This window comes from Micropterus salmoides, unplaced genomic scaffold (genome assembly GCF_014851395.1).
Source record: "Micropterus salmoides isolate LMB-PRFRI ecotype aquatic unplaced genomic scaffold, ASM1485139v1 Ms_hic_scaffold_9, whole genome shotgun sequence".
In the NCBI taxonomy this organism is placed as follows: Eukaryota; Metazoa; Chordata; class Actinopteri; order Centrarchiformes; family Centrarchidae; genus Micropterus; species Micropterus salmoides.
The window spans coordinates 33251766-33270728 of NW_024044681.1; the positions used below are offsets into that span (position 1 = coordinate 33251766).

An 18963-nucleotide genomic window follows, 5' to 3' on the forward strand; every position below is an offset into this window, starting at 1 on the left:
TCTGTCCTTTCCATGACATTCCTTACTGTTTCTGGTGCTGTAAAATGCATATGACAGTGGACCAAATCCAAACTGGAAAAGATAGAATTCCATGTGACTTGGGCTGTTCACACTGTCATAAAAAATCAGATCTGAGTCACATATGAGCAAGAAAAATGGATTTGGCTCACTTTGGCCTGCAGTCTAAGCCATAGTAGTAACTTTTCTGGTGGTTTTGCAATAATAACTGAGGTGCAAACTTGCTCTGTTTAAGAGATGGACTCTGAGCTGCTGAAGTTAACATTTGTGTTGCGATGTCTGCCTGATCAGCCTTTCTTTTTTTTTCTCCATAGTTTTATCACCTGCTTGTCTCATTCAGTTCTGTGTCAGTAAGACTGAAAAGGCAGAAATTGGTGCAGAAATTTCACCAGAATGCAGGAAATTAAGTGATCGATTCTCAACATTTTCAGGGGAAGAGGTCATCTAAACAGACCTAACAAGACTGAAACATGAGGGAACCTTATATAGTGGCTGATCAGGCCATTCTGACACAAAGGAGCATAGACAAAGACATAATATATAAGCAAAGTACAAAACATGTTGCACAAGACAAAGCTACCTAAAATTAACTAAGGGTAATCAATAATAATAATAATATCAAAAGCATAACTAGCAAAGAAAACACAACACAACTCAACCTTTTTATTTTACTTTACACAGGTATGATGTAACAATGCAGAGCACTGCCTTTCCCTGATGGTTCATCAAACAGTAAACCCAAAAAAGGCTGTAAAAGATCTAAAAGCCCTAGAGAAATAATTTTTTAAATCAAATTAATGCTCACCAGGCTTCACATAGAGGTAGTGCTACATAACTAATGAGAACAACAGGCTGCATGTAAAATCTAATTAACTAACATAATATTATATTTTACACTGGCAAATTTAAGTCTTAAAATTGCAAAAATAGAAAACACTCCACACATTTGTTTTGGAAAACTTTTTTTTTTCGCAGAAGGGATAACAGTGGATTGTGGAATCTGAGAGAGTTTTTAACAGTGATAGTGCCAGTAAAAGAGTAGCTCAAAGGCAGGTAAAATTCTTCACATCCTCTGGCTTGAAACTCAGTGATTAGATTCCTGTGGTAGCAGTGCTAACCTGCTCTTTGATATATACATAAGTCAGAACAAGATTGCCTCTGGGCGCTGCAGCAGGGGGCAGCAGTGACCTCTGCTGGTTGAGCTTCCACATAGCAAGTATGAATATTTGAAATAAATCAAAAATATAAATTAAATAATAAAAACTAAAATATTAAGTACTCCTAAATGTCATATTACACTAGTTCATGTTATCTTAATCTGAAGTTACAGGACGCCAATATGATCTTACGAATGTTTCGTTAACAGCCAGAATAATAGGCCAATATTATTTTTCCACATCCAGTTTTAGTTTAGTTTTTAAAAACAACTTTACTTTAGTTTAGTTTTAGTTAACTATAATCCCCTTGCTAACTACACAGTAAAAGGGCGATCTTTTAGTTTGAATGTTTTCCTGTTACATCCACTTCCAAAGAAGGAATAGATCATGTGACTTCCGTTCTTGGTTTCTAACAAAAAACAAATTGACTGAAGTTCACACACTGTCTTCATTCTTTGTACAAAAGGAATAATGATGAAATGAATTGCCAAAAAACAAATGGGCCGTTTTTGATTGGGTTTTTTTTTTGTTCTGAAACAAATAACAGTTGTTGTTTTTTTCATTTTTGAATTACAAACGAATAACGGATGATCTAATATTATCCAGACCCTTATGCTGCTCCGCTCTGTAACAACGAGAGCCGGGTAGGCCTATGCTCACAGGGATGGGACTTATATGCTCCAATGTGGTAGTGAATTGTTGAAACACAGTTATCGTAATCACGCATGTTTGATATACAGTATCTCACAAAAGTGAGTACAGCCCTCACATTTTTGTAAATATTTGATATATCTTTTCATGTGACAACACTGAAGAAATGACACTTTGCTACAATGTAATGTAGTGAGTGTACAGCTTGTAAAGCAGTGTAAATTAGCTTTCCCCTCAAAATAACACATCACACAGCCAAGTGTCTGGCCAAATAAAAAATGTTAGTCTTGTTGAGACTATGTACAAGCACTATAGTTTATTGTGTTTATATTCACTCCTTCACATTACAAATCTGTGTTTAACATATGCAATCAAACAATAAAATAAAAATTAATTTATGTAACACATTCCAGAGTTCCATAGTTAAACTTCATTAAAGACAAAAACATGTGACATAAATAAGATAAGCTATAAAGAGAGTTAATTACTTAACTTAAAAAGCAGCAGAAGCTGACACCACAAAAATATAAAAGTATTTAAAAAAACATTAGATGCTGTTCTCAGAAGGGCATATATCCAGTATATACCCGGAAAAAATATATTATTATATATTATGGACACTGTTTAACTTTGGTGCCTTCATTGTCATTCAGATTGCCTACATAAAATGACCTAGGTATTAAACTCTTCTAGAAGTGCATCTCAAGAAGTAGTTGTTCCCCACACACGGTACAATGTGCCGCTGCTCAGGCTGTACTCAAACATGTTGGTTCCACTGTAGATGTACGTGAAACCTGGAGAACAGAAGCTCACTGTTAGTTTCGTGCAAACTTTTCTCATGTCAGTAGTCTTGACTTGGAAAACTCCGATAAGCTTTGAATGCTACTCACCTCTGTACTGAAAAGCTGCAGTCACCTTGCTGGTCAGGCCGGAGAAGGCCTGATCCAAACTCCTGGGGAATCCCGGGTCCATAGCCTTTTTGGCCTCATCATAACTGAAGAAACACAGACAGTAATTAGACTGATTCACCATTTGTAAACCGTCAACATACCTAAATCAGTCACCTGAATTAATTTCACGTCACAGTATTTGAACACACCTGTAGTAATTTCTGTCTACAAGGAACAGAGTCTTGGCAGATTCCACATCATAAAGGGCTGCATCAATTTTCTTCACACTTGAGGGCAGACCAAAGCTGGAAATTGACTTAGGATAGCCAGGTACAAGATCGTAGCCACTGAAAGCCCACACTTTACGATCTGTATACAGATTAAAAGAAAACATTTTAGTATCTGCATGTAAAGAGAAATAATTCAGTCTTAAATATAGTGTCAGGTTAGGAGCATTAGGTAGAAACAGAGAACAAGTAAAGTACCTTTAAAGAGCAAGACACTGTCTGACTCATGGCTTTCATAAGCAGCGTCGATGTTGATGGGGGCGTCTGGCCAGAAGTTTGTGATGAGACTTTGCTCTGGTGTCGCACTCTGGGGGTAGCTACGCCAGAAGAAACTGAGAACACACAACAACAGACGTTAGTTCATAAAAATTCTAAATTCAAATCAGCATTATTGGCATGAATGTATAACAACAATATTGCCAAAGCTACAAATAAATTACATAAGAATAATTAAATTCATACATTTCATTAAATAAGTAAATAAAACAGTAAAAGTTGTGTTTGTGTGTGTTAACAAAAAATTAAATAATAACAATAAAAATATATCAAATAAAAATTATGTAAAAGTAAATATTAAAAATAAAAGTAAATAAATAAAACAGTAATGTGTGTGTGTATTAAAAGACAAAAAATAAACAAATAACGAATTAATAAAAAAAAAAACTAAAAAATCAGTCTCAAATGTGAAATTTAAAAACAAAATACAAATAAGTAACAATTACTAAAATATCAAACAATCATAATAATAATAATAATTTGTAAATTAGCACAATTATTTATCAGTCTGAGTTTCCACTGGTGGTCCTCAGTTCATGGCATGAGGAGACATATAAATCTGCTCTTGTGTGAAGAGACAACACTCTCAACAGACTTTCAGATAAGTGAGTGTTCTACTGTATGTCTACAATACCTGCCCTTGAAGAAGAGAATTTCTCCTCGCAGGGTGGCGACAGCGTCCAAGACCATGGTTGAATCACAGGCATCAGGGGTGGTTGGAGGTTCAGGTCCAGGCTTAACAGGGTCCTTGTCTGGGTTTGGACCTGGAGGTTAAATAAAGTCAGCATCTCATTGCAACAAAGTTGTGTGACATTATCCAAGATTGTGCAGGAGCTTATTCAAGGATTCTGGTCATGTTATTAGCTATTTGTGCAAACAGGCATGGATGATCCAGCCAGTTAGTACTGACCATAGAGAGACTGAATGCCGTTGACATCATCCCGGGGCAGAACAAAGGTGTCGGGGTTTGCGTATGAGTACACAGGGTACATGAGAGCACCAGGATCATGAGAGTGAGACAAGCCCAGGGAGTGGCCAAACTCATGGGCAGCCACCATGAAGAGGACGTAGCCTACAGCAGAAACATGTACAGGTAGAGTTGTTCTAGATTACATTTTCATGTCAAAATACACACAATGGAGTTTTTCTTTAAAATTTCCTCCCATGCCAGTGGTGGAAAGTAAAACTAGGGTATGAAAATCACTATTTCAGCAGAAAGATATCAACTGTGACTGATGTTATTGAATACATCAATAATAGATTGTTAATACTGATGAATGGAAGTGTTATTTGACTGTTGACTAGGTTTTACAGCTTTTAATTTCTAGATTCAACTCCCACTAATTATATACAGTTATACAGGCAGTTTAGTCCAGTGGTTCCTAATCTAGGGGTCGGCCCCCTACTAATGGTCACAAGATTAATCTGATGATTTATCATGATACGATGAATGGGAGAGGATAAAAGAAAGAACAAAGTTCTGCTACACAGGTTTGTAATAATTTTTGGACTCTACTCTGATCTTTGTTTTTTTTCTGAAATATATTTATAGTATAGATCATTTAAACAGTTATTTAAATGAAACCAAATCAGAAGTTTAGGGGTAAATGTCTCTTTGGTATAATTGCCAACAACTCACATCTGAAACATGAAACCCAGCAACACATGTAAAGCCAGAAAGGTCTGCCTACAGCAGAAAGCACGTAATTACAGGACAGTTCCAGCTCCTCTTGATGATGAGCAGATATATCACATAAAAACACAAACTGACAAAGTGGTTAGTAGGTAAAAGAGCCACAAAGCAGAGCATAAATAACAAACTCACCATTGTTTGAGCGGAAAGTGAACGTCTCATCTTCATCAAAATGAGCATCTCCTCCAATGCCAGGTGCTGGAGCGAAGGCATGGGCAAGAGTGCCATCAGGACCATCAAAAGGGTAACCATCACCATGCTCTGTTAACAAGAACGTTTTCATGTCAAGCTACAAGCCATTAACCAAATTCATGTGTTAAACAGCACATCCGAACTGGGTTTTCAGATAACTTCTTGCTAGGATTAATTAGCTTTCTAATGTTTTGAAGACAAAGGCAACACATGTAGTTAAAGTTAAAATGCTTTATGGGACATCACAACCATTAAACTGAGCATAGGGAGAGGTTGTAACCGATAAAGACACAGGAAAAATAATTTTGTACTCACGTAGGCGGCCAAAGGAGATCATGATGTCAGCGGTGCCACTGTAGATTCTTGTGAATCTCAGAGGAGTGACTTTGGCCCAAACCTGCAGTGCCTTCTCTATGGAGTCATCGACCTCTGACACTGACATGTCAGGTGTGTAGTTCTCTATCCTGTAGGACAGAAAAATAGTCAAGAACATTATTTGATAGACTTCCTACAATTACTGTTTCACACACTTTCTCTCTTCAGATCATTCACCTGTAGGTGAGGCTGTTCGTAGTCCACTTGAGGTTTTCTCCAAAAGTGGAGAAACTGGCAATTTGGACGTCTGGAACGCCACAGCGGGGTTTCTTCATCATCTCTAAGGTATCAGCATCCAGCGTCCCAGTGACCTGGAGACCAAAGAACTGCTGCATGTCACTCAGCTTCCTGCTCACCGGGCTGATCCCCCGTCTGATTGTTGGACCTGTCTCCTCTGTTAGGTTGAAGAATTTCTTCAGGTAGCTCTGCAAAAGAGAACAAGAGTTGGAGACTTGAATGTACATCAACAACAGAACGTACATAATACACTTAAATTTAGCTATTTACTGCAGAGATTAAGCAGCTAACTCTTTTCCTTTGTCTATAACAGCGTAACATTCAGGATTCGTAGAACAAGTTTCCACATGCACCGAAATTCAAAATTGTCAGAATAAATGCATCAAAAGGCAAAGCAAACATACATACCTCTGCAAAATTCTCATCTTGCACAGTAACCTGCGGTACTGGCACGCAGTAAACTGCGACTGCCAGGCTTAGTACAATGCAGAGTTTGAAAGTCTTCATGGTTCGTTGAATTCAACTGGTGTTTCTGTGCTGGAGGCAGTGGTTATAAAGGCTGAGGACAGGGCATGTTGAGCAATGACCACCTTGAGTCAGTGACTCAATATTCCTTTTATGGATAAGAAAGGAAGTCTGGCTTTGATTGCTCATACAACAAAAAAGTTTCCCAAAACAAGATACTGTAATTATGATGACATGACACGTGTAGGATTGTTACATGTAACAGACAATGCTTGGGATTTTGTTTTATGAAATAAAGACCTGAAGAATGTCATAAATCTGCCATAAAAAGTACTACTTGTTTGAAGGTTTAGTTTTAAGATGTCTTTTAGTTTTTTTTAGTTTTCCAACAGTTTTGGTCAGTGGAATGGTTCTATTGCTAGTTGGGGCATCTTAAATCTGTGTTTCACAAAAAAATGAATACAAGCAAAAACTACATGTATAATCATTAATTTGAATCTGGATCCAGATTTGCCTCAAATGATTGAAAACAGTTATAGACATGCATGTGGTAGAAGTCAGCTAACTGCAATATTTCATATAAAACTTTAGAAAAAAATATAGGAATCCTTAAAACATAAATTCCAGAATATTTAGTGATGTGATTGAAAGCTCCAGAACTGCTACTAAACGGACCAAATGATGACATTTTTTGTCAACCTTTAACAAAATGTCTGAATCTGGGAATTAATCTGCAAAAAATAAATAATTTGTTCCTGGGGTCATCTCATGCAATATTCATAGTCACATCTCATAATTTAATTGAAACCTGTGTAAATTAAAAAAATAGTGAAATTAAAATAATAAGAAATAATAGATAAACATGTAAACAGGTACATGTTTATCAGGTACCTGCAGAGGTAACAGCTGAAAATGAAGATGTTTCAATTCCGTTAAATATTAGGTACTTAAATATTGGAATAAAATGTCAAATGAATGATGATTAGGGAGCCAAAAACTTCTTTATCTGTGTATTACTTAATTCTCAACAATATGTATGTGACTATGAAGTTTAACAGTGCTTGCCATTTTCTGTGTGTTTGGAAATTTATGTTAGTACTTTGCTTAGGTGTGTTTTTGTGAGCGTGAGTGCCCACTTAAAGCAGACACAGGAATGTTGTTGTTTCACATCATCACGAACAAAAGCCCTGATTATATTTCAAATAACATGTTATGATAGGTCGGGGAGAATCACAATATCATTAATCTCTTTGGTTTAATTATCTTCTCAACTGTAACTTTCATTGATCTTAAGAAGAATATTAAAATCAGTTTATTCTATCAATGTGTGCTGCACTGCATAGAAAACATAAGGCTTGATTGAGGAACTGTGTGAATCAACAGGTGGTTAATTTCCATCCACATTTGTCTGTAATAATCTAAAACAGCTTTGTACAGTAATGTTACTTCAAAGCTACCTTATTTTCCATTGTTACCTAACAGGAAAGTCTGATGCAATGTGTGCAACACTTAAAGAGAACAAAGGTGTTGTTGCAATAAAAAAGTAACAATACTATTATTTTAATTAAAAATTGGGTGATCATCACCAAAAGATGATGCAAAGGTAGAACCATAAAATACAGTTTACATTTTGTCAGGTGTCTTTAGAAGAACTGTAGGTCACATGCAATACATGTGAAGATATTTCAAATATTATTTAGCAAATACACACACACACACACACACACACACACACACACACACACACAAAAACAAACAAATACACACATCTAGCAGCAACATTTGAATAAAATACAAACATTAAAAAACACATTTGTAACATCAACATTACAGAACAACTGCCAAACTGGTACAAATGCCATTATTTCAACATTGTACTACGTACTGAGGTAACACTTTTAACCACTTCCCTGGATTATTCATCTGTTCCCAAATTGTTATTAGGTACATTGTGGTTATTGCTTAATATACAGTTTTGTAACACTTGTGTATACACATGGAGAAAGTACACAGCACCATCGTCATCAAGCTACATGAAGAACAGTCTTTCAATTATCTCCTCTCTGTCGGTATTTCATTGTTCTCCTTGCATTCCAGCAGATCATTAGCAGGGCCGGTGGAGACCACACGTTTAGAGCTGGAGTCAAATGTGTAGTGAATGTTTCCCTTGAAGAAGTGCGCAAAGCCTGTTAGGAATGAAGATCCGACATTGTTATATATAAAATGAACATGATATGAAGTTCACACACTGAAGTTGCTATATATTGCATACCCTGCGTTTACTGTACTGAGCCTTTAATAGCAGTTTTTCATTATATTGTGGTTGAAATGAAGAAAAACACTTGGTGATGATGTGAAATGCATTGCAGTTTTTAAAATGAATATTTATTTATTGAATGCATGTTTAAATGTTGCGTATAGCACATTTGGTGAGGAAACTACCATCATAGATGACGGCTGCATCTATCGGAGTTGGAATCCCGGGCCACTGCTGCTCTATAAGTGTCGGTGATCCTTCCATCATCTTCTGCTGCTCATCGTACCTGGATATCGTACACAAACAAAACATAGTGTATGTGTAATAATGGTAAACCACAGTCAGCTATTTCTCATGAGAACAGCAAAGTCTTCCTCCTTCCTCATTAATAAGATAAAACCGACACTGGATGAGAAATAGCAAAGCCACCAAACCACTCTGCTTTACACACAGGAAGCTTGTAAGTTGTCATTACGTCGACACTTAAGGAAGTTGTGAAATCATTTTTATTCATACTGCTCAATATCCCAAGTTAGCCTCAAGAGGCTTTACAATCTGTACAGTTTATACCGTCTATCCTTAGACCTTGATTGGATAAGGAAAGTCTGCCTTTAACAGGGAAAAAAATAAGAATAGATGAGCAACAGATGAGGACGGACAGACAGACATGTAGTAGTCTACAAAATACAGTACACCAACAATTACATTAAGTAAAATTACAGTATGGACAATTAGGATGACAAAACCATACAGATTATAGAGAGATTGTAAACATATATGAAGAATATGGATCTGCAAACAAGTCTCCAACATGGAGACATGAAAAAAAGGATAGACAACAAAAACAGACAACTATCTATGAACCTCTTAACTGAAGCTAATATGTGAAACTGATCCCAACTTAAACAAACCAGATGAAGCTTTTAATTGCCATTGTATGACTGCTGGATTGCCAAGGATACTAAATGTACAGCACCACAAGAGAATCCCCTCTGTGCCAGCAGGAGGAGCCTCACCTGCTCTGTCATCATTGACATTCTTCGGAAATCTCTATCATCTCACACTTGTACTGTATGGTGATAGGGCGAGTTGGGTTAAATTCTTAAGAACCCATGATAACACATCTTATATCTTCATTCCTTTCATACACTTATACTACTACTACTACTCATGTAACTGCACAGTGTGCTATATGAAAAAGTTGTCTGGGACTCACTGGCAGCAAGGAGAAAACAACACGCTTAAACTACACGCAAACTACTCATGCTAACTCAAGATGCACCGCAGGTAAACACTAAACTTGGGAAGACACTGAATACTGAACTTTGCTCCATATAAATGTGATGAAGTACAAAGTTTTTATAAAACCTGAGCGACTCATCCCCTTTTACATTGCTAAAGAAATAGTTTGACATTTTGGAAAATGTGCTTATTTGCTTTCTTGCCTCGAGAAAGATATCTTTGCATTCAGCATACAGCCATTGGGAACTTGCCTAGCTTAAAGACTGGAAACTTGGGGAAGCCAGCTGTAGGAAACTGTAGAATCTTAAATACCTCCAGCACTCATGGCCAGTGAAGAACACAGTGTAGCGGTCATTCCTGAAGTGAAGAGCAGCATCTACAGATTTTATTCTAGAGGGGAAGCCCAAGTCTGAGATGTTTCGTGGAAAACCCTCCTCAAGTTTTAACTGCCTCAGCATCCAGTATTGACGACCTGAAACAAAAACACTACTGTCTCACATTTACATACACATTATATTGTCTATATCCACTACCAATTCAGATATACGTGTTTTGTCATTAGACAAGTCAGTTAAATTGCATAGTGCACAACTCATGATGGTCTTTACTTTATTTTACCTTTGAAAAACACAATAACATTCTTCTCCACATTCTCATAGGCAGCGTCTAAGTAGAGGGGTACTGTGTCCGGCCACAGACTGCTAATCAGGGTGATTCCTGTTTCATCAAACATAGGATGCTTACGCCACATGAATCTAAAAAAAAAGGCAGAAAGTTATCTCAAACATCATTTCAGTCATAGTTTTTTCCTTTACCCTTGAACCAAGGAGACACCAGGTGAGAAGCAAGTCAGTCTGACACACAGCTACTGGAGCAGTTTACGTACCTGTCTTTGAAAAACAGGACCTCTTGTTGTAATTCTGTTACAGCATCAAAGGACAGTTCTGGATCACATTTGTCAGGTGTTCTTGGAGGAGGTTTTTTTGAGAATTCTGAAGCAAAACGGGGACTGATACCTGCAGGCAACAGAAGCAAACAGTTTCAGCATTTTCTGCTCAGACAAAGTCAAATAAAAGCTGTCTGATCAGTGCAAGAATACTGTGATTTCCAAGAATATACCATCAGCAAATAATATAATCTGTTTACAAGCCGAAGTCACAGATGTCTGCATGGAGTCTAATACGTATGCGTGCTTTAGTAAGAGATATGAACATTTATGTGATAAATATAGTGTGTAGTGTGTTATGCTTCTCATCAAACTTTATTTATTGCAAAACTTGGACAGAAGCCACTGACACACACCATCTACGTTCCGTTTTGATCATTTCTGCCACCATTCATTCTTCCTAATGAGCTGCTTTTGTCAGCTAAAACAGTCATTTACACCTTTATGTAACGTATTTTGCAACAGACTGTATATTTTAATGTGATCTAACTATTATTATAAAATCTTGTGATTTTATAATGCAGATTTGTGAGAAGTGGAGACTAAATAAATCTTAAAGGTTTGTCGTCATCTTGTGACGTTACCCTCACTGAACAAATTTCAGCGTTATGATGATACATTAGAAAGAGGATGTTGTGGTTTTTAGTTAGAAATAATCCCACCTGCAACAAATAACAGTTTGATTACACAAGCCTCATCATGTGTGTACACAGAGGTGTTTATTTGATGTGGATGTGACTAGAATTATTTCAAATGGTGTTTCTCAGGTAAGATAAACTTTATTGTCACATAGCAAAATTCATTTTTCTGTGTCTAACCCATCCCTCAAGGGAGCAGTGGGCAGCCACTGTGCTGCGCCCAACTCCAGATAGAGTCATTTACACATTTTTGAGGGTGGGGGATACCGGAGCACCCGGAGGAAACCCACACAGACACGGGGAAAAAAGAATCAGCAAGCTTTCGGAATCCAAGCAGTCCAATGATGTTTCATCTTTTGAATCCAGCTAAACTCACCATACAGGTGTTGGACATCTTTGACATCGCGGAAGGAGAGCTGAGGTTCATTATTTGGGGCAAAGTTGTATGCTGGGTACATGATAGCTCCGGGGTCAGATGAGTGGGGCAGGCCAAGTGCATGTCCAAATTCATGGGCTGCTACAGCAAAAAGGTTGATACCTGGAGCAGGAACACAAACCTTGTGAGGGTTTTATTGCACAGAGCGGTTGCAAGGCTGCACAAAATAGTGTACATAAATGTCAGTGAGAGAAACAGGACTTCAGTACATAGAAATCAGGTCATCTTTCAGACCTGCGATACTGCTTTAATACTCAAAAGTATTTTTGGTTGAATTCTTTTCTTTTAAATTCTGACTTGTCACCTCCCATCTGTGGCTGTATGTTCTCAAGATACCTCATGTCACCTTAAATTTTTATTGCATTTGGGCAAATAGTGTGAAGGTGTGTTTCCCCAACAAAACGGGATATACTGTATGCATAATTTTTACATTTGAGTGAGGATTCTCATTATGTTAAAGAAATATTTTTTCAAAATTTCAAAATACAAGTATTCACTTTGTTAAAATTAGATGGGAAGATGGATACCACTAAGTCTGTCCGTTAAATATCTATAGCCAGCAACCAATTAGATTATCTTAATGCTAGAAGCAGGGAGATAATATATCCTGCCTGCCAACTGTCTGTCCAACCACTACTGTTTGTTTTTACCCTTCAGTTTTTGTAGTCGTTAAAAAAAACATATAATGTGTTTATTAGCGAGCTTCAGAGGTCCAGTACTGATAGACATTTTTGTGTGTTAAACAGAGCCAGGCTAGCTGACTGTCACGTGGCTGTTGCTTCTATCGTACAGACATGCAAGTGGTATCTAGCTTCTAATCTAACTTTGCATGAAAGTGAATCAGCAAAATGTGAAAAGTCTGTTCTTTAAAGTCAATAAAATCCTACCGTGAGTGTTTGTTTTTGTGTGTGTGTGTGTGTGTGTGTGGGATTGCTAACTCTTGTACCAGTAGAATTAAAGCTCCAATCTTCATCAGCATCAAAGTGTATGTCTCCACCAATACCAGACCCGGGCATAAAGGCATGAGCCAGGACTCCTCCTTTGCCATCAAAAGGTGAGCCGTCCTTATGGTCTGCAACAAACAGAGCAGTTGGCCATTATACTTAGTGAATCTTTATGCTATTTGTCAGGATCACTGTGCAAATCAAATTTTAGAGCTCACCGCCATGGTGAAAGGAGATGACAATGTCAGCCTCTTTCCTGCCCCGCTTGCGAAATTTCATCGGCGCAACGTTGGACCAGAGTTTCCATGCTGCTCTGAAGACTCTGGAAACCTTTGAGGCCTGGATAGGGAACTTGTAGCCAGCAATCCTGAGGAACAAAGATTGAATTTTACTACTTAATTTGATTCATCTTTACTTATCTGATAAATGTCATGTTTTCTTTCCTGTGAGGGAGAAGAGTAGAATAATAATTTTGGCTTGTGGTGTGGATCTATGGATGCCAGTGTCCATCTGTCAGTCATCCGGTCCAAAACCTTGGTCCAGACTGAAATATCTCAACAACAATTGCATGGATTGCCATACAGTTTAGTACAAACATTCATGGTCCCCAGAAGAAAAGTCCTACGGACTTTGGTGATCCCTGGTTTTTCCTGTAGCACCAGCAGAGGTTCACATTTGGTGTTTTGAGTCACATGTCAACAACTATAAAATGGATTGCCATAAGATTTGGTACAGACGTTCATGGCCTCCCCATGATGAATTATGATATATTAATGTTTGTAATCCCTTAGGATTTCCTCAAGTGTCACCGTCAGATCAGAATTTCCAGAATTTTTTTTTTTACCAAATACCTGCAGAACTAACGGTATTCCAAAATACCAAATCACATTACAGACATTTTTTACTGCCCTGCTTTCTGAACATTTCAAACCTGTAGCTGAGGGTCCTCTTCTTCCAGCGAACTGACTCTCCAAATCGTTCCACATCTGACAGACCACAGCGCGGCTTCTTCATTACTGCCAGAGTCTCTCTGGTCAGCTCTCCACTTGGAGGTAAACCAAAGAAGCGCTGCATCTTCTGGACGTTATCACAGAATTCAGTCGTCCAATCAGCATCTTCATCTGGGTCTGTAGTCCTCTTCTGTCTCTCTGACTTGGGCTTGAAGCCATAGAAGTGCCGTAGATATTCCTGAACATGATCATTTAGTCAGTATGCAAGATGGTGAGTTACTGTCAACTGAATGTATGCTGACCTGATGTAAGCCATTCAAACACTAGACTTAAACACAAATTTATATTTTTAATGTTTTCTTTGTTGTATCTCTCAAACAAGAAGAAATAACATGCTGACACAAGCAGCTTGAAAACAATTTGCAATGGGTAAACTTTATAAAACAAATGTGCAACCTCTCATGAAATGACATCAAAGACCACAAACCAGGCCAGAAAACAAGGTGTAGTCATGGTCATCTACTGCTGGCTCGACTACGGTAACGCTCAGGGGTGTAGTGACTAGGGAGTAGCCTGGAAATCTCCTGAAATCTGATTTACAGGGATAATGTGGAAAACATATTTGATTAAATTCCTTTAAAAGATACTTGTAAAATGTCTTCAGTTACGGAGAAAATTCATAAAACCCTTCAAGCAACTAACTCCTCTGCTGTACAGGATTGTATTTGATTAGCAGATATGTGTGTGGAACAGACACAGATTCACTAATGGCCTCTGGAAGCCATTTGTCACACATTTTGTTTGAATTGGCTGGAAAGAAAAGAGTTTGAATGAAGGAGCTGCATGCTATGAGGAGAATAAAGAAATTGTATTTCTTGCAGGCTTACATTCAGTTTGTGTCTAACAAATGGAATGTTATTAATTAATAAAATTAAATAAAATGTTTTAGAAAACGTTTTTGCTGAGAAATGATTTAAGTGAATACATTCACTTAAATTGCACATTTTATTTAATGACTATAGTCATAAATGTACAAAACTCTCTGTCATGCTGTCTTAAATGTTGAAATATAGTGTTAATTGTAGAGAAAATATCTATGGATACAAAGCATTCAGATTAAGATAATATTGTTTTTTTTATTATCTTTTTTTAAATTATTGTGGTAAATGGTCTGCACTTGTAGTCTTCCGACCACTCAAAGTGCTTTTATCCTACGTTCACATTCACTCTTTTTTGAAGATGGTTAAAAGATGTTGCTGGGGCACCTGGGACCTGTAAAAGCAACACTCAGAAGTGTACTGGGAGATTAAAATGATCAATGAAGGTATACTGCTGTGCCTTGTGTGTAAATGCATACAGCATCTGTCTTAATGGGGAGACCTTTCGCCCTATTTCACCTAGCTGCAAACCATCCGCTAGTCTAAAATTCATCTAAACACGAGTCTTCACATGGGACACAAACCACCGTCTCCTGGGTGAACATCCTATTTTTATATTGCCTTGTGCTCCTCTTATATCTTTTCTTAATGCCTTTTTGTCTTGTGTAAAGCACTTTGAATTGCCTTGTTGTTGAAAGGCGCTATACAAATAAACTTGCCTTTCCTTGCAGTCTTTAAGTTCCAAACATTCCAAACATTTTCTCAAACCTTTAATAATATAACAGTGCAGTAACGCTGCTGCACTCATGTAATTGTAGGTGTCACACAGGGCATAAAGATACTGCAGCCTCTGACTTATAGTATTTGCTGCAGCTCCATAAAAATATAAACAGTAACCTCCATGGCCAAATGTTCCATTTATTGTAACACCGCTATAATGTGAGTGTTGGTTGTATGTGATTTATTTTGTACAAGACCAAAACGAAAAGTGCAATACAGAAATAACAAACCACAAGGGAAGTGAAGAAAGAAAAAAACAAATAAATTATTATTAAAATCCATCTTAGGACATCAGTAAATCATTCAGTGTAAGGCTGATGATGTTTAGACAAAATGTACAAAGTATGATTGGACTAAGAATTTTCTTTCTTCATTGGGTAACGATTGGTGCCCATATACTGTAATACCTCATTTTGGGAAATATAAACATTTATAATTAAAAATTTTTTTTTAACAAAATATGTCAAATATGATACCAACTTTCAAAACCAGGCAGTCGATGCTACCTAAAAGTCATTTGGTGTTCAGAATGTACTGAATTTACCCTGCAGAATTTAATTCCTGTCTGTGTGAAGAAGGCTTTGAAACAGCATTTCGAAATAATATAAATTGCATTGAATATATCAAATATGGAAAAACAATTGAAGATACAATGCAAAATCAACGCTGCTCGTATCACTCCGTTAAGCCACACAAGAAGCCGGTTGCCCTGTGAAACCTCATCCCACTTAAGCACCATTTTATGATTTATCAGAACATGTTATATTTGGGACATTTAAGATCAAGATCGTTGTCAACATTGACAACAATATTTAAACACAGGATTGGCAGTCACAAAATATGTTTCACTTGATAAATCTTAGCACTAACAGTGACTCTGTGTGGCTACACATTTTGCTGTTATCTTCAGACTTCATTATCCGTTTGCACAAGATAACGCTGGCTTTGTAGACATCACATTTTGCCTTGTTACAGCCTTCTTGAGAAGTGAGTCTAGTCAGACTGATAGAGGAGCCAATTGGCAGACATTCAGAAGGAGGATAATTATCAATGCATCAATCAATCACATTTTACTTCAGCCGAGGTTTCACAGGGGCAGAAATGATTTAGGTCTCTAATTAAGTTATGATATCAAGATTTCATTTGTTCTCTTCAAATTATAAGTAATCAAAGTTTTGTATTATTAAACAATGTGATGAACAACCGCAGCAGCTGTCAACTTCCAGCAGAACGAGCATCCAGAACTGAACTTACTGGAGGTTTCAGAGGATGAAAGACATCCAAGAGATACACTTATCGAGATACATTTCAAGTAATCTCTCATATACAATAAGTAATATGTTGTTCTTATTTTAGTAGCAGATTTGAACTCGATTTGTCGCCACAATGAAAAACAGCAGTTATGACGGGTTCTCACTAAACACTTTGGGTATTTAATCCATCAAGGCATTAACTAACATTAGTACGGCTGAAGATGGTTTCGCTCATCTTACGGATTTGACTGGTAATGTACTGGTGACAAAATGCAAGGGAAATTTGACTTCCGTCAGTGACTATCGTGATGAAAAAGAAAAACAATGTTTGACTAAAACATTTAAACTAAACTTGTTTACATGGGATGATTTCTTTCATTATTCTTATTAAACATTATATCCCCACAAAAACAATTCTACAAACAGTGTTAGTTGCCATAATAATGTGTGGACCTGTGGAAAAAGACATCTGGAGTCATTTACAGTATTTTCTGGAAAGAGAAACAGATCCTATCAGTGGGTCAACAATGAGTTCATTTAAGAAGCTTTTGGGGAAATCCAGCACTTAACTGAACCAACAAATATCAACCATACAAAGCTCCACTCAGGTCAAAGTAATGGGGCTATAAAGCTGTCTAGAGTGAATCTCTCATAAAACACTGTCTCAGAGCAGAGACCTGTTTATCTGGCTGGCTCTATTTCATACTTTCTTACATGGCTCTTAAGTGGTAAATACCTCTGCAAACTCTTGGTCGGCTTCAGGTGGTTCTGCATGGAGTTGTCTTGGCAGGTCTGGAGTTCGGAGAGGCAAGGCTGTGACAAGAGTCTGGCCGGTCACCATAAGAGTCACAAAACACAGCCACAGCATCTTCGTGTTTGACAGGCAGGAGTCCCAGCAAGTCAGTCTGTTCAGCAGCTACTCGGGGCTAATACTAAGCTGCAGTGGGGACCACCTGTTAATTATGTATGAGTGTTCCTGTCCCAACAAGAACAGCTTGGTGGCTCCCTGCATAACAAGGTCTTTTTTAATGTCTCTCTTCTCTTCTTTTATTTATAAAGCTTGTCAGAGTGGGAAATCAGTCATAACTGGTACAAAATTCTCAGAAACGTTCTTACTTTCAGATTTAGGAGTAAAAACAATCTATCACTGAACTGCCCCTATCTCTATTCAGTTCATGGGAACTGCAGAGCTGTCCTAACCTGCAAGTGGAGAGTGACAAAAACAGCAAGCTATGCATATACATGGGATGTTTAAAATAACACCACGGTATGCTACAAAGATTAAATTCAAAATTCTTTTGAATGATCCTGTCAGGGATAATCTTGGAATCTACATGAATTTGTTTACTCCACAGAAAACCTCCCTCCTTTCATTTCATATTTGTGTGACAACATACCTTGAATCACATTCACAAGCTTTCGAAAATAGACATGGAACTACCGAGCCCTTTCTATTGCAAGCTCCAAAACTACATGTCTTTCCCCAGCTCTATATTACATTATAAAAGGATGACACAAATTGGTTGCATACAATGCTTAATATTGTGGCCAAAAGGTCCAGGTGCCAAAGATTTACCTGGGCCATGAAGTGAAGCAGCAAGGGTCAAAGAAAACATCTGGTCTGTAAGCAGTTTAATATAATTTAATTTAATTTGTGTGTGTCATTTAAGTAAAATATAGCTATCCATCCATGACACAATGGGTTTTTATATTCAAAGTGTTACAGAACATCACAGTGTCACTTTATGATAAACGATAATTGAGAGGTTAAAAAACTTAGATAGGCACTCTGGGTTATAGCCCGAAGACATACATTAATCATAGTCTTTACCTTTACTGAACTGTCTGCAAGGTGAACGAGGGCAGATTTATTGTGCTGCATTCTTTCTTTTTTTCTTAGGTAATGATCCTGCCAAATGAGGCAATTCTCAAATAAGATAATAATGTTTTTGGGGATGAAGAAAATAAATCAAATAAAGTCAAGAACTGATGTGGTTTGAAGGATAGAGGCATTTAAAGTATAATTGATGACATGGAGCCAAAGAAACGCATAGGTTTTACCTTACTGTGATAATGTTACTTTAAAGAGACAACATAAAAAAAGCTGGTATAATATAAAATAATGAAAAATGCGTGATCAACTGTCATCCATTTTCTAGCATCTGGTTGCCTCTTCTTCACGCCTCATGACTGTTCAGCAGTCTAGTGGCAAAACATTGCAGGAGTCGTGGTCATTACCTCCGACAAGGCCGGAGTGTGGCATGCTTACGCAGAGCTGTCTGATTGATACACTGCTAACGCTGTACAGTCTAGACTGGATGTGTATTGCAATACTATGAGTGCACTGCAACACTCTGCTTTAAATTGTTTCAAAATCAAGTCTGATCAATCAATTAGA

At 37.4% G+C, this 18963-nt stretch overlaps 2 protein-coding genes across 2 annotated transcripts; both read right to left on the reverse strand.

Moving 5' to 3' along the window:
* Window positions 1-2123: 2123 nt before the first annotated feature.
* LOC119896105 (collagenase 3-like) lies at window positions 2124-6329 on the reverse strand. The gene is given in 11 exon segments (XM_038709589.1): window positions 2124-2549; window positions 2552-2620; window positions 2717-2820; window positions 2926-3085; window positions 3202-3335; window positions 3914-4043; window positions 4190-4351; window positions 5105-5233; window positions 5480-5628; window positions 5717-5964; window positions 6185-6329. Coding segments are annotated over 11 exon segments (1428 nt in total). The 5' UTR covers window positions 6284-6329; the 3' UTR covers window positions 2124-2505.
* A 1448-nt stretch (window positions 6330-7777) lies between these two features.
* Window positions 7778-18630, reverse strand: LOC119894759 (matrix metalloproteinase-18-like). The gene is made up of 10 exons (XM_038707425.1): window positions 17302-18630; window positions 13636-13892; window positions 12923-13071; window positions 12707-12832; window positions 11701-11862; window positions 10627-10756; window positions 10359-10495; window positions 10053-10212; window positions 8684-8784; window positions 7778-8427 (listed from the first exon to the last, which is right to left on the reverse strand). The coding sequence occupies exons 1-10, from the start codon at window positions 17431-17433 to the stop codon at window positions 8294-8296; spliced, it is 1488 nt and encodes a 495-aa protein (XP_038563353.1). The 5' UTR covers window positions 17434-18630; the 3' UTR covers window positions 7778-8293.
* Between the last annotated feature and the right edge of the window lie 333 nt (window positions 18631-18963).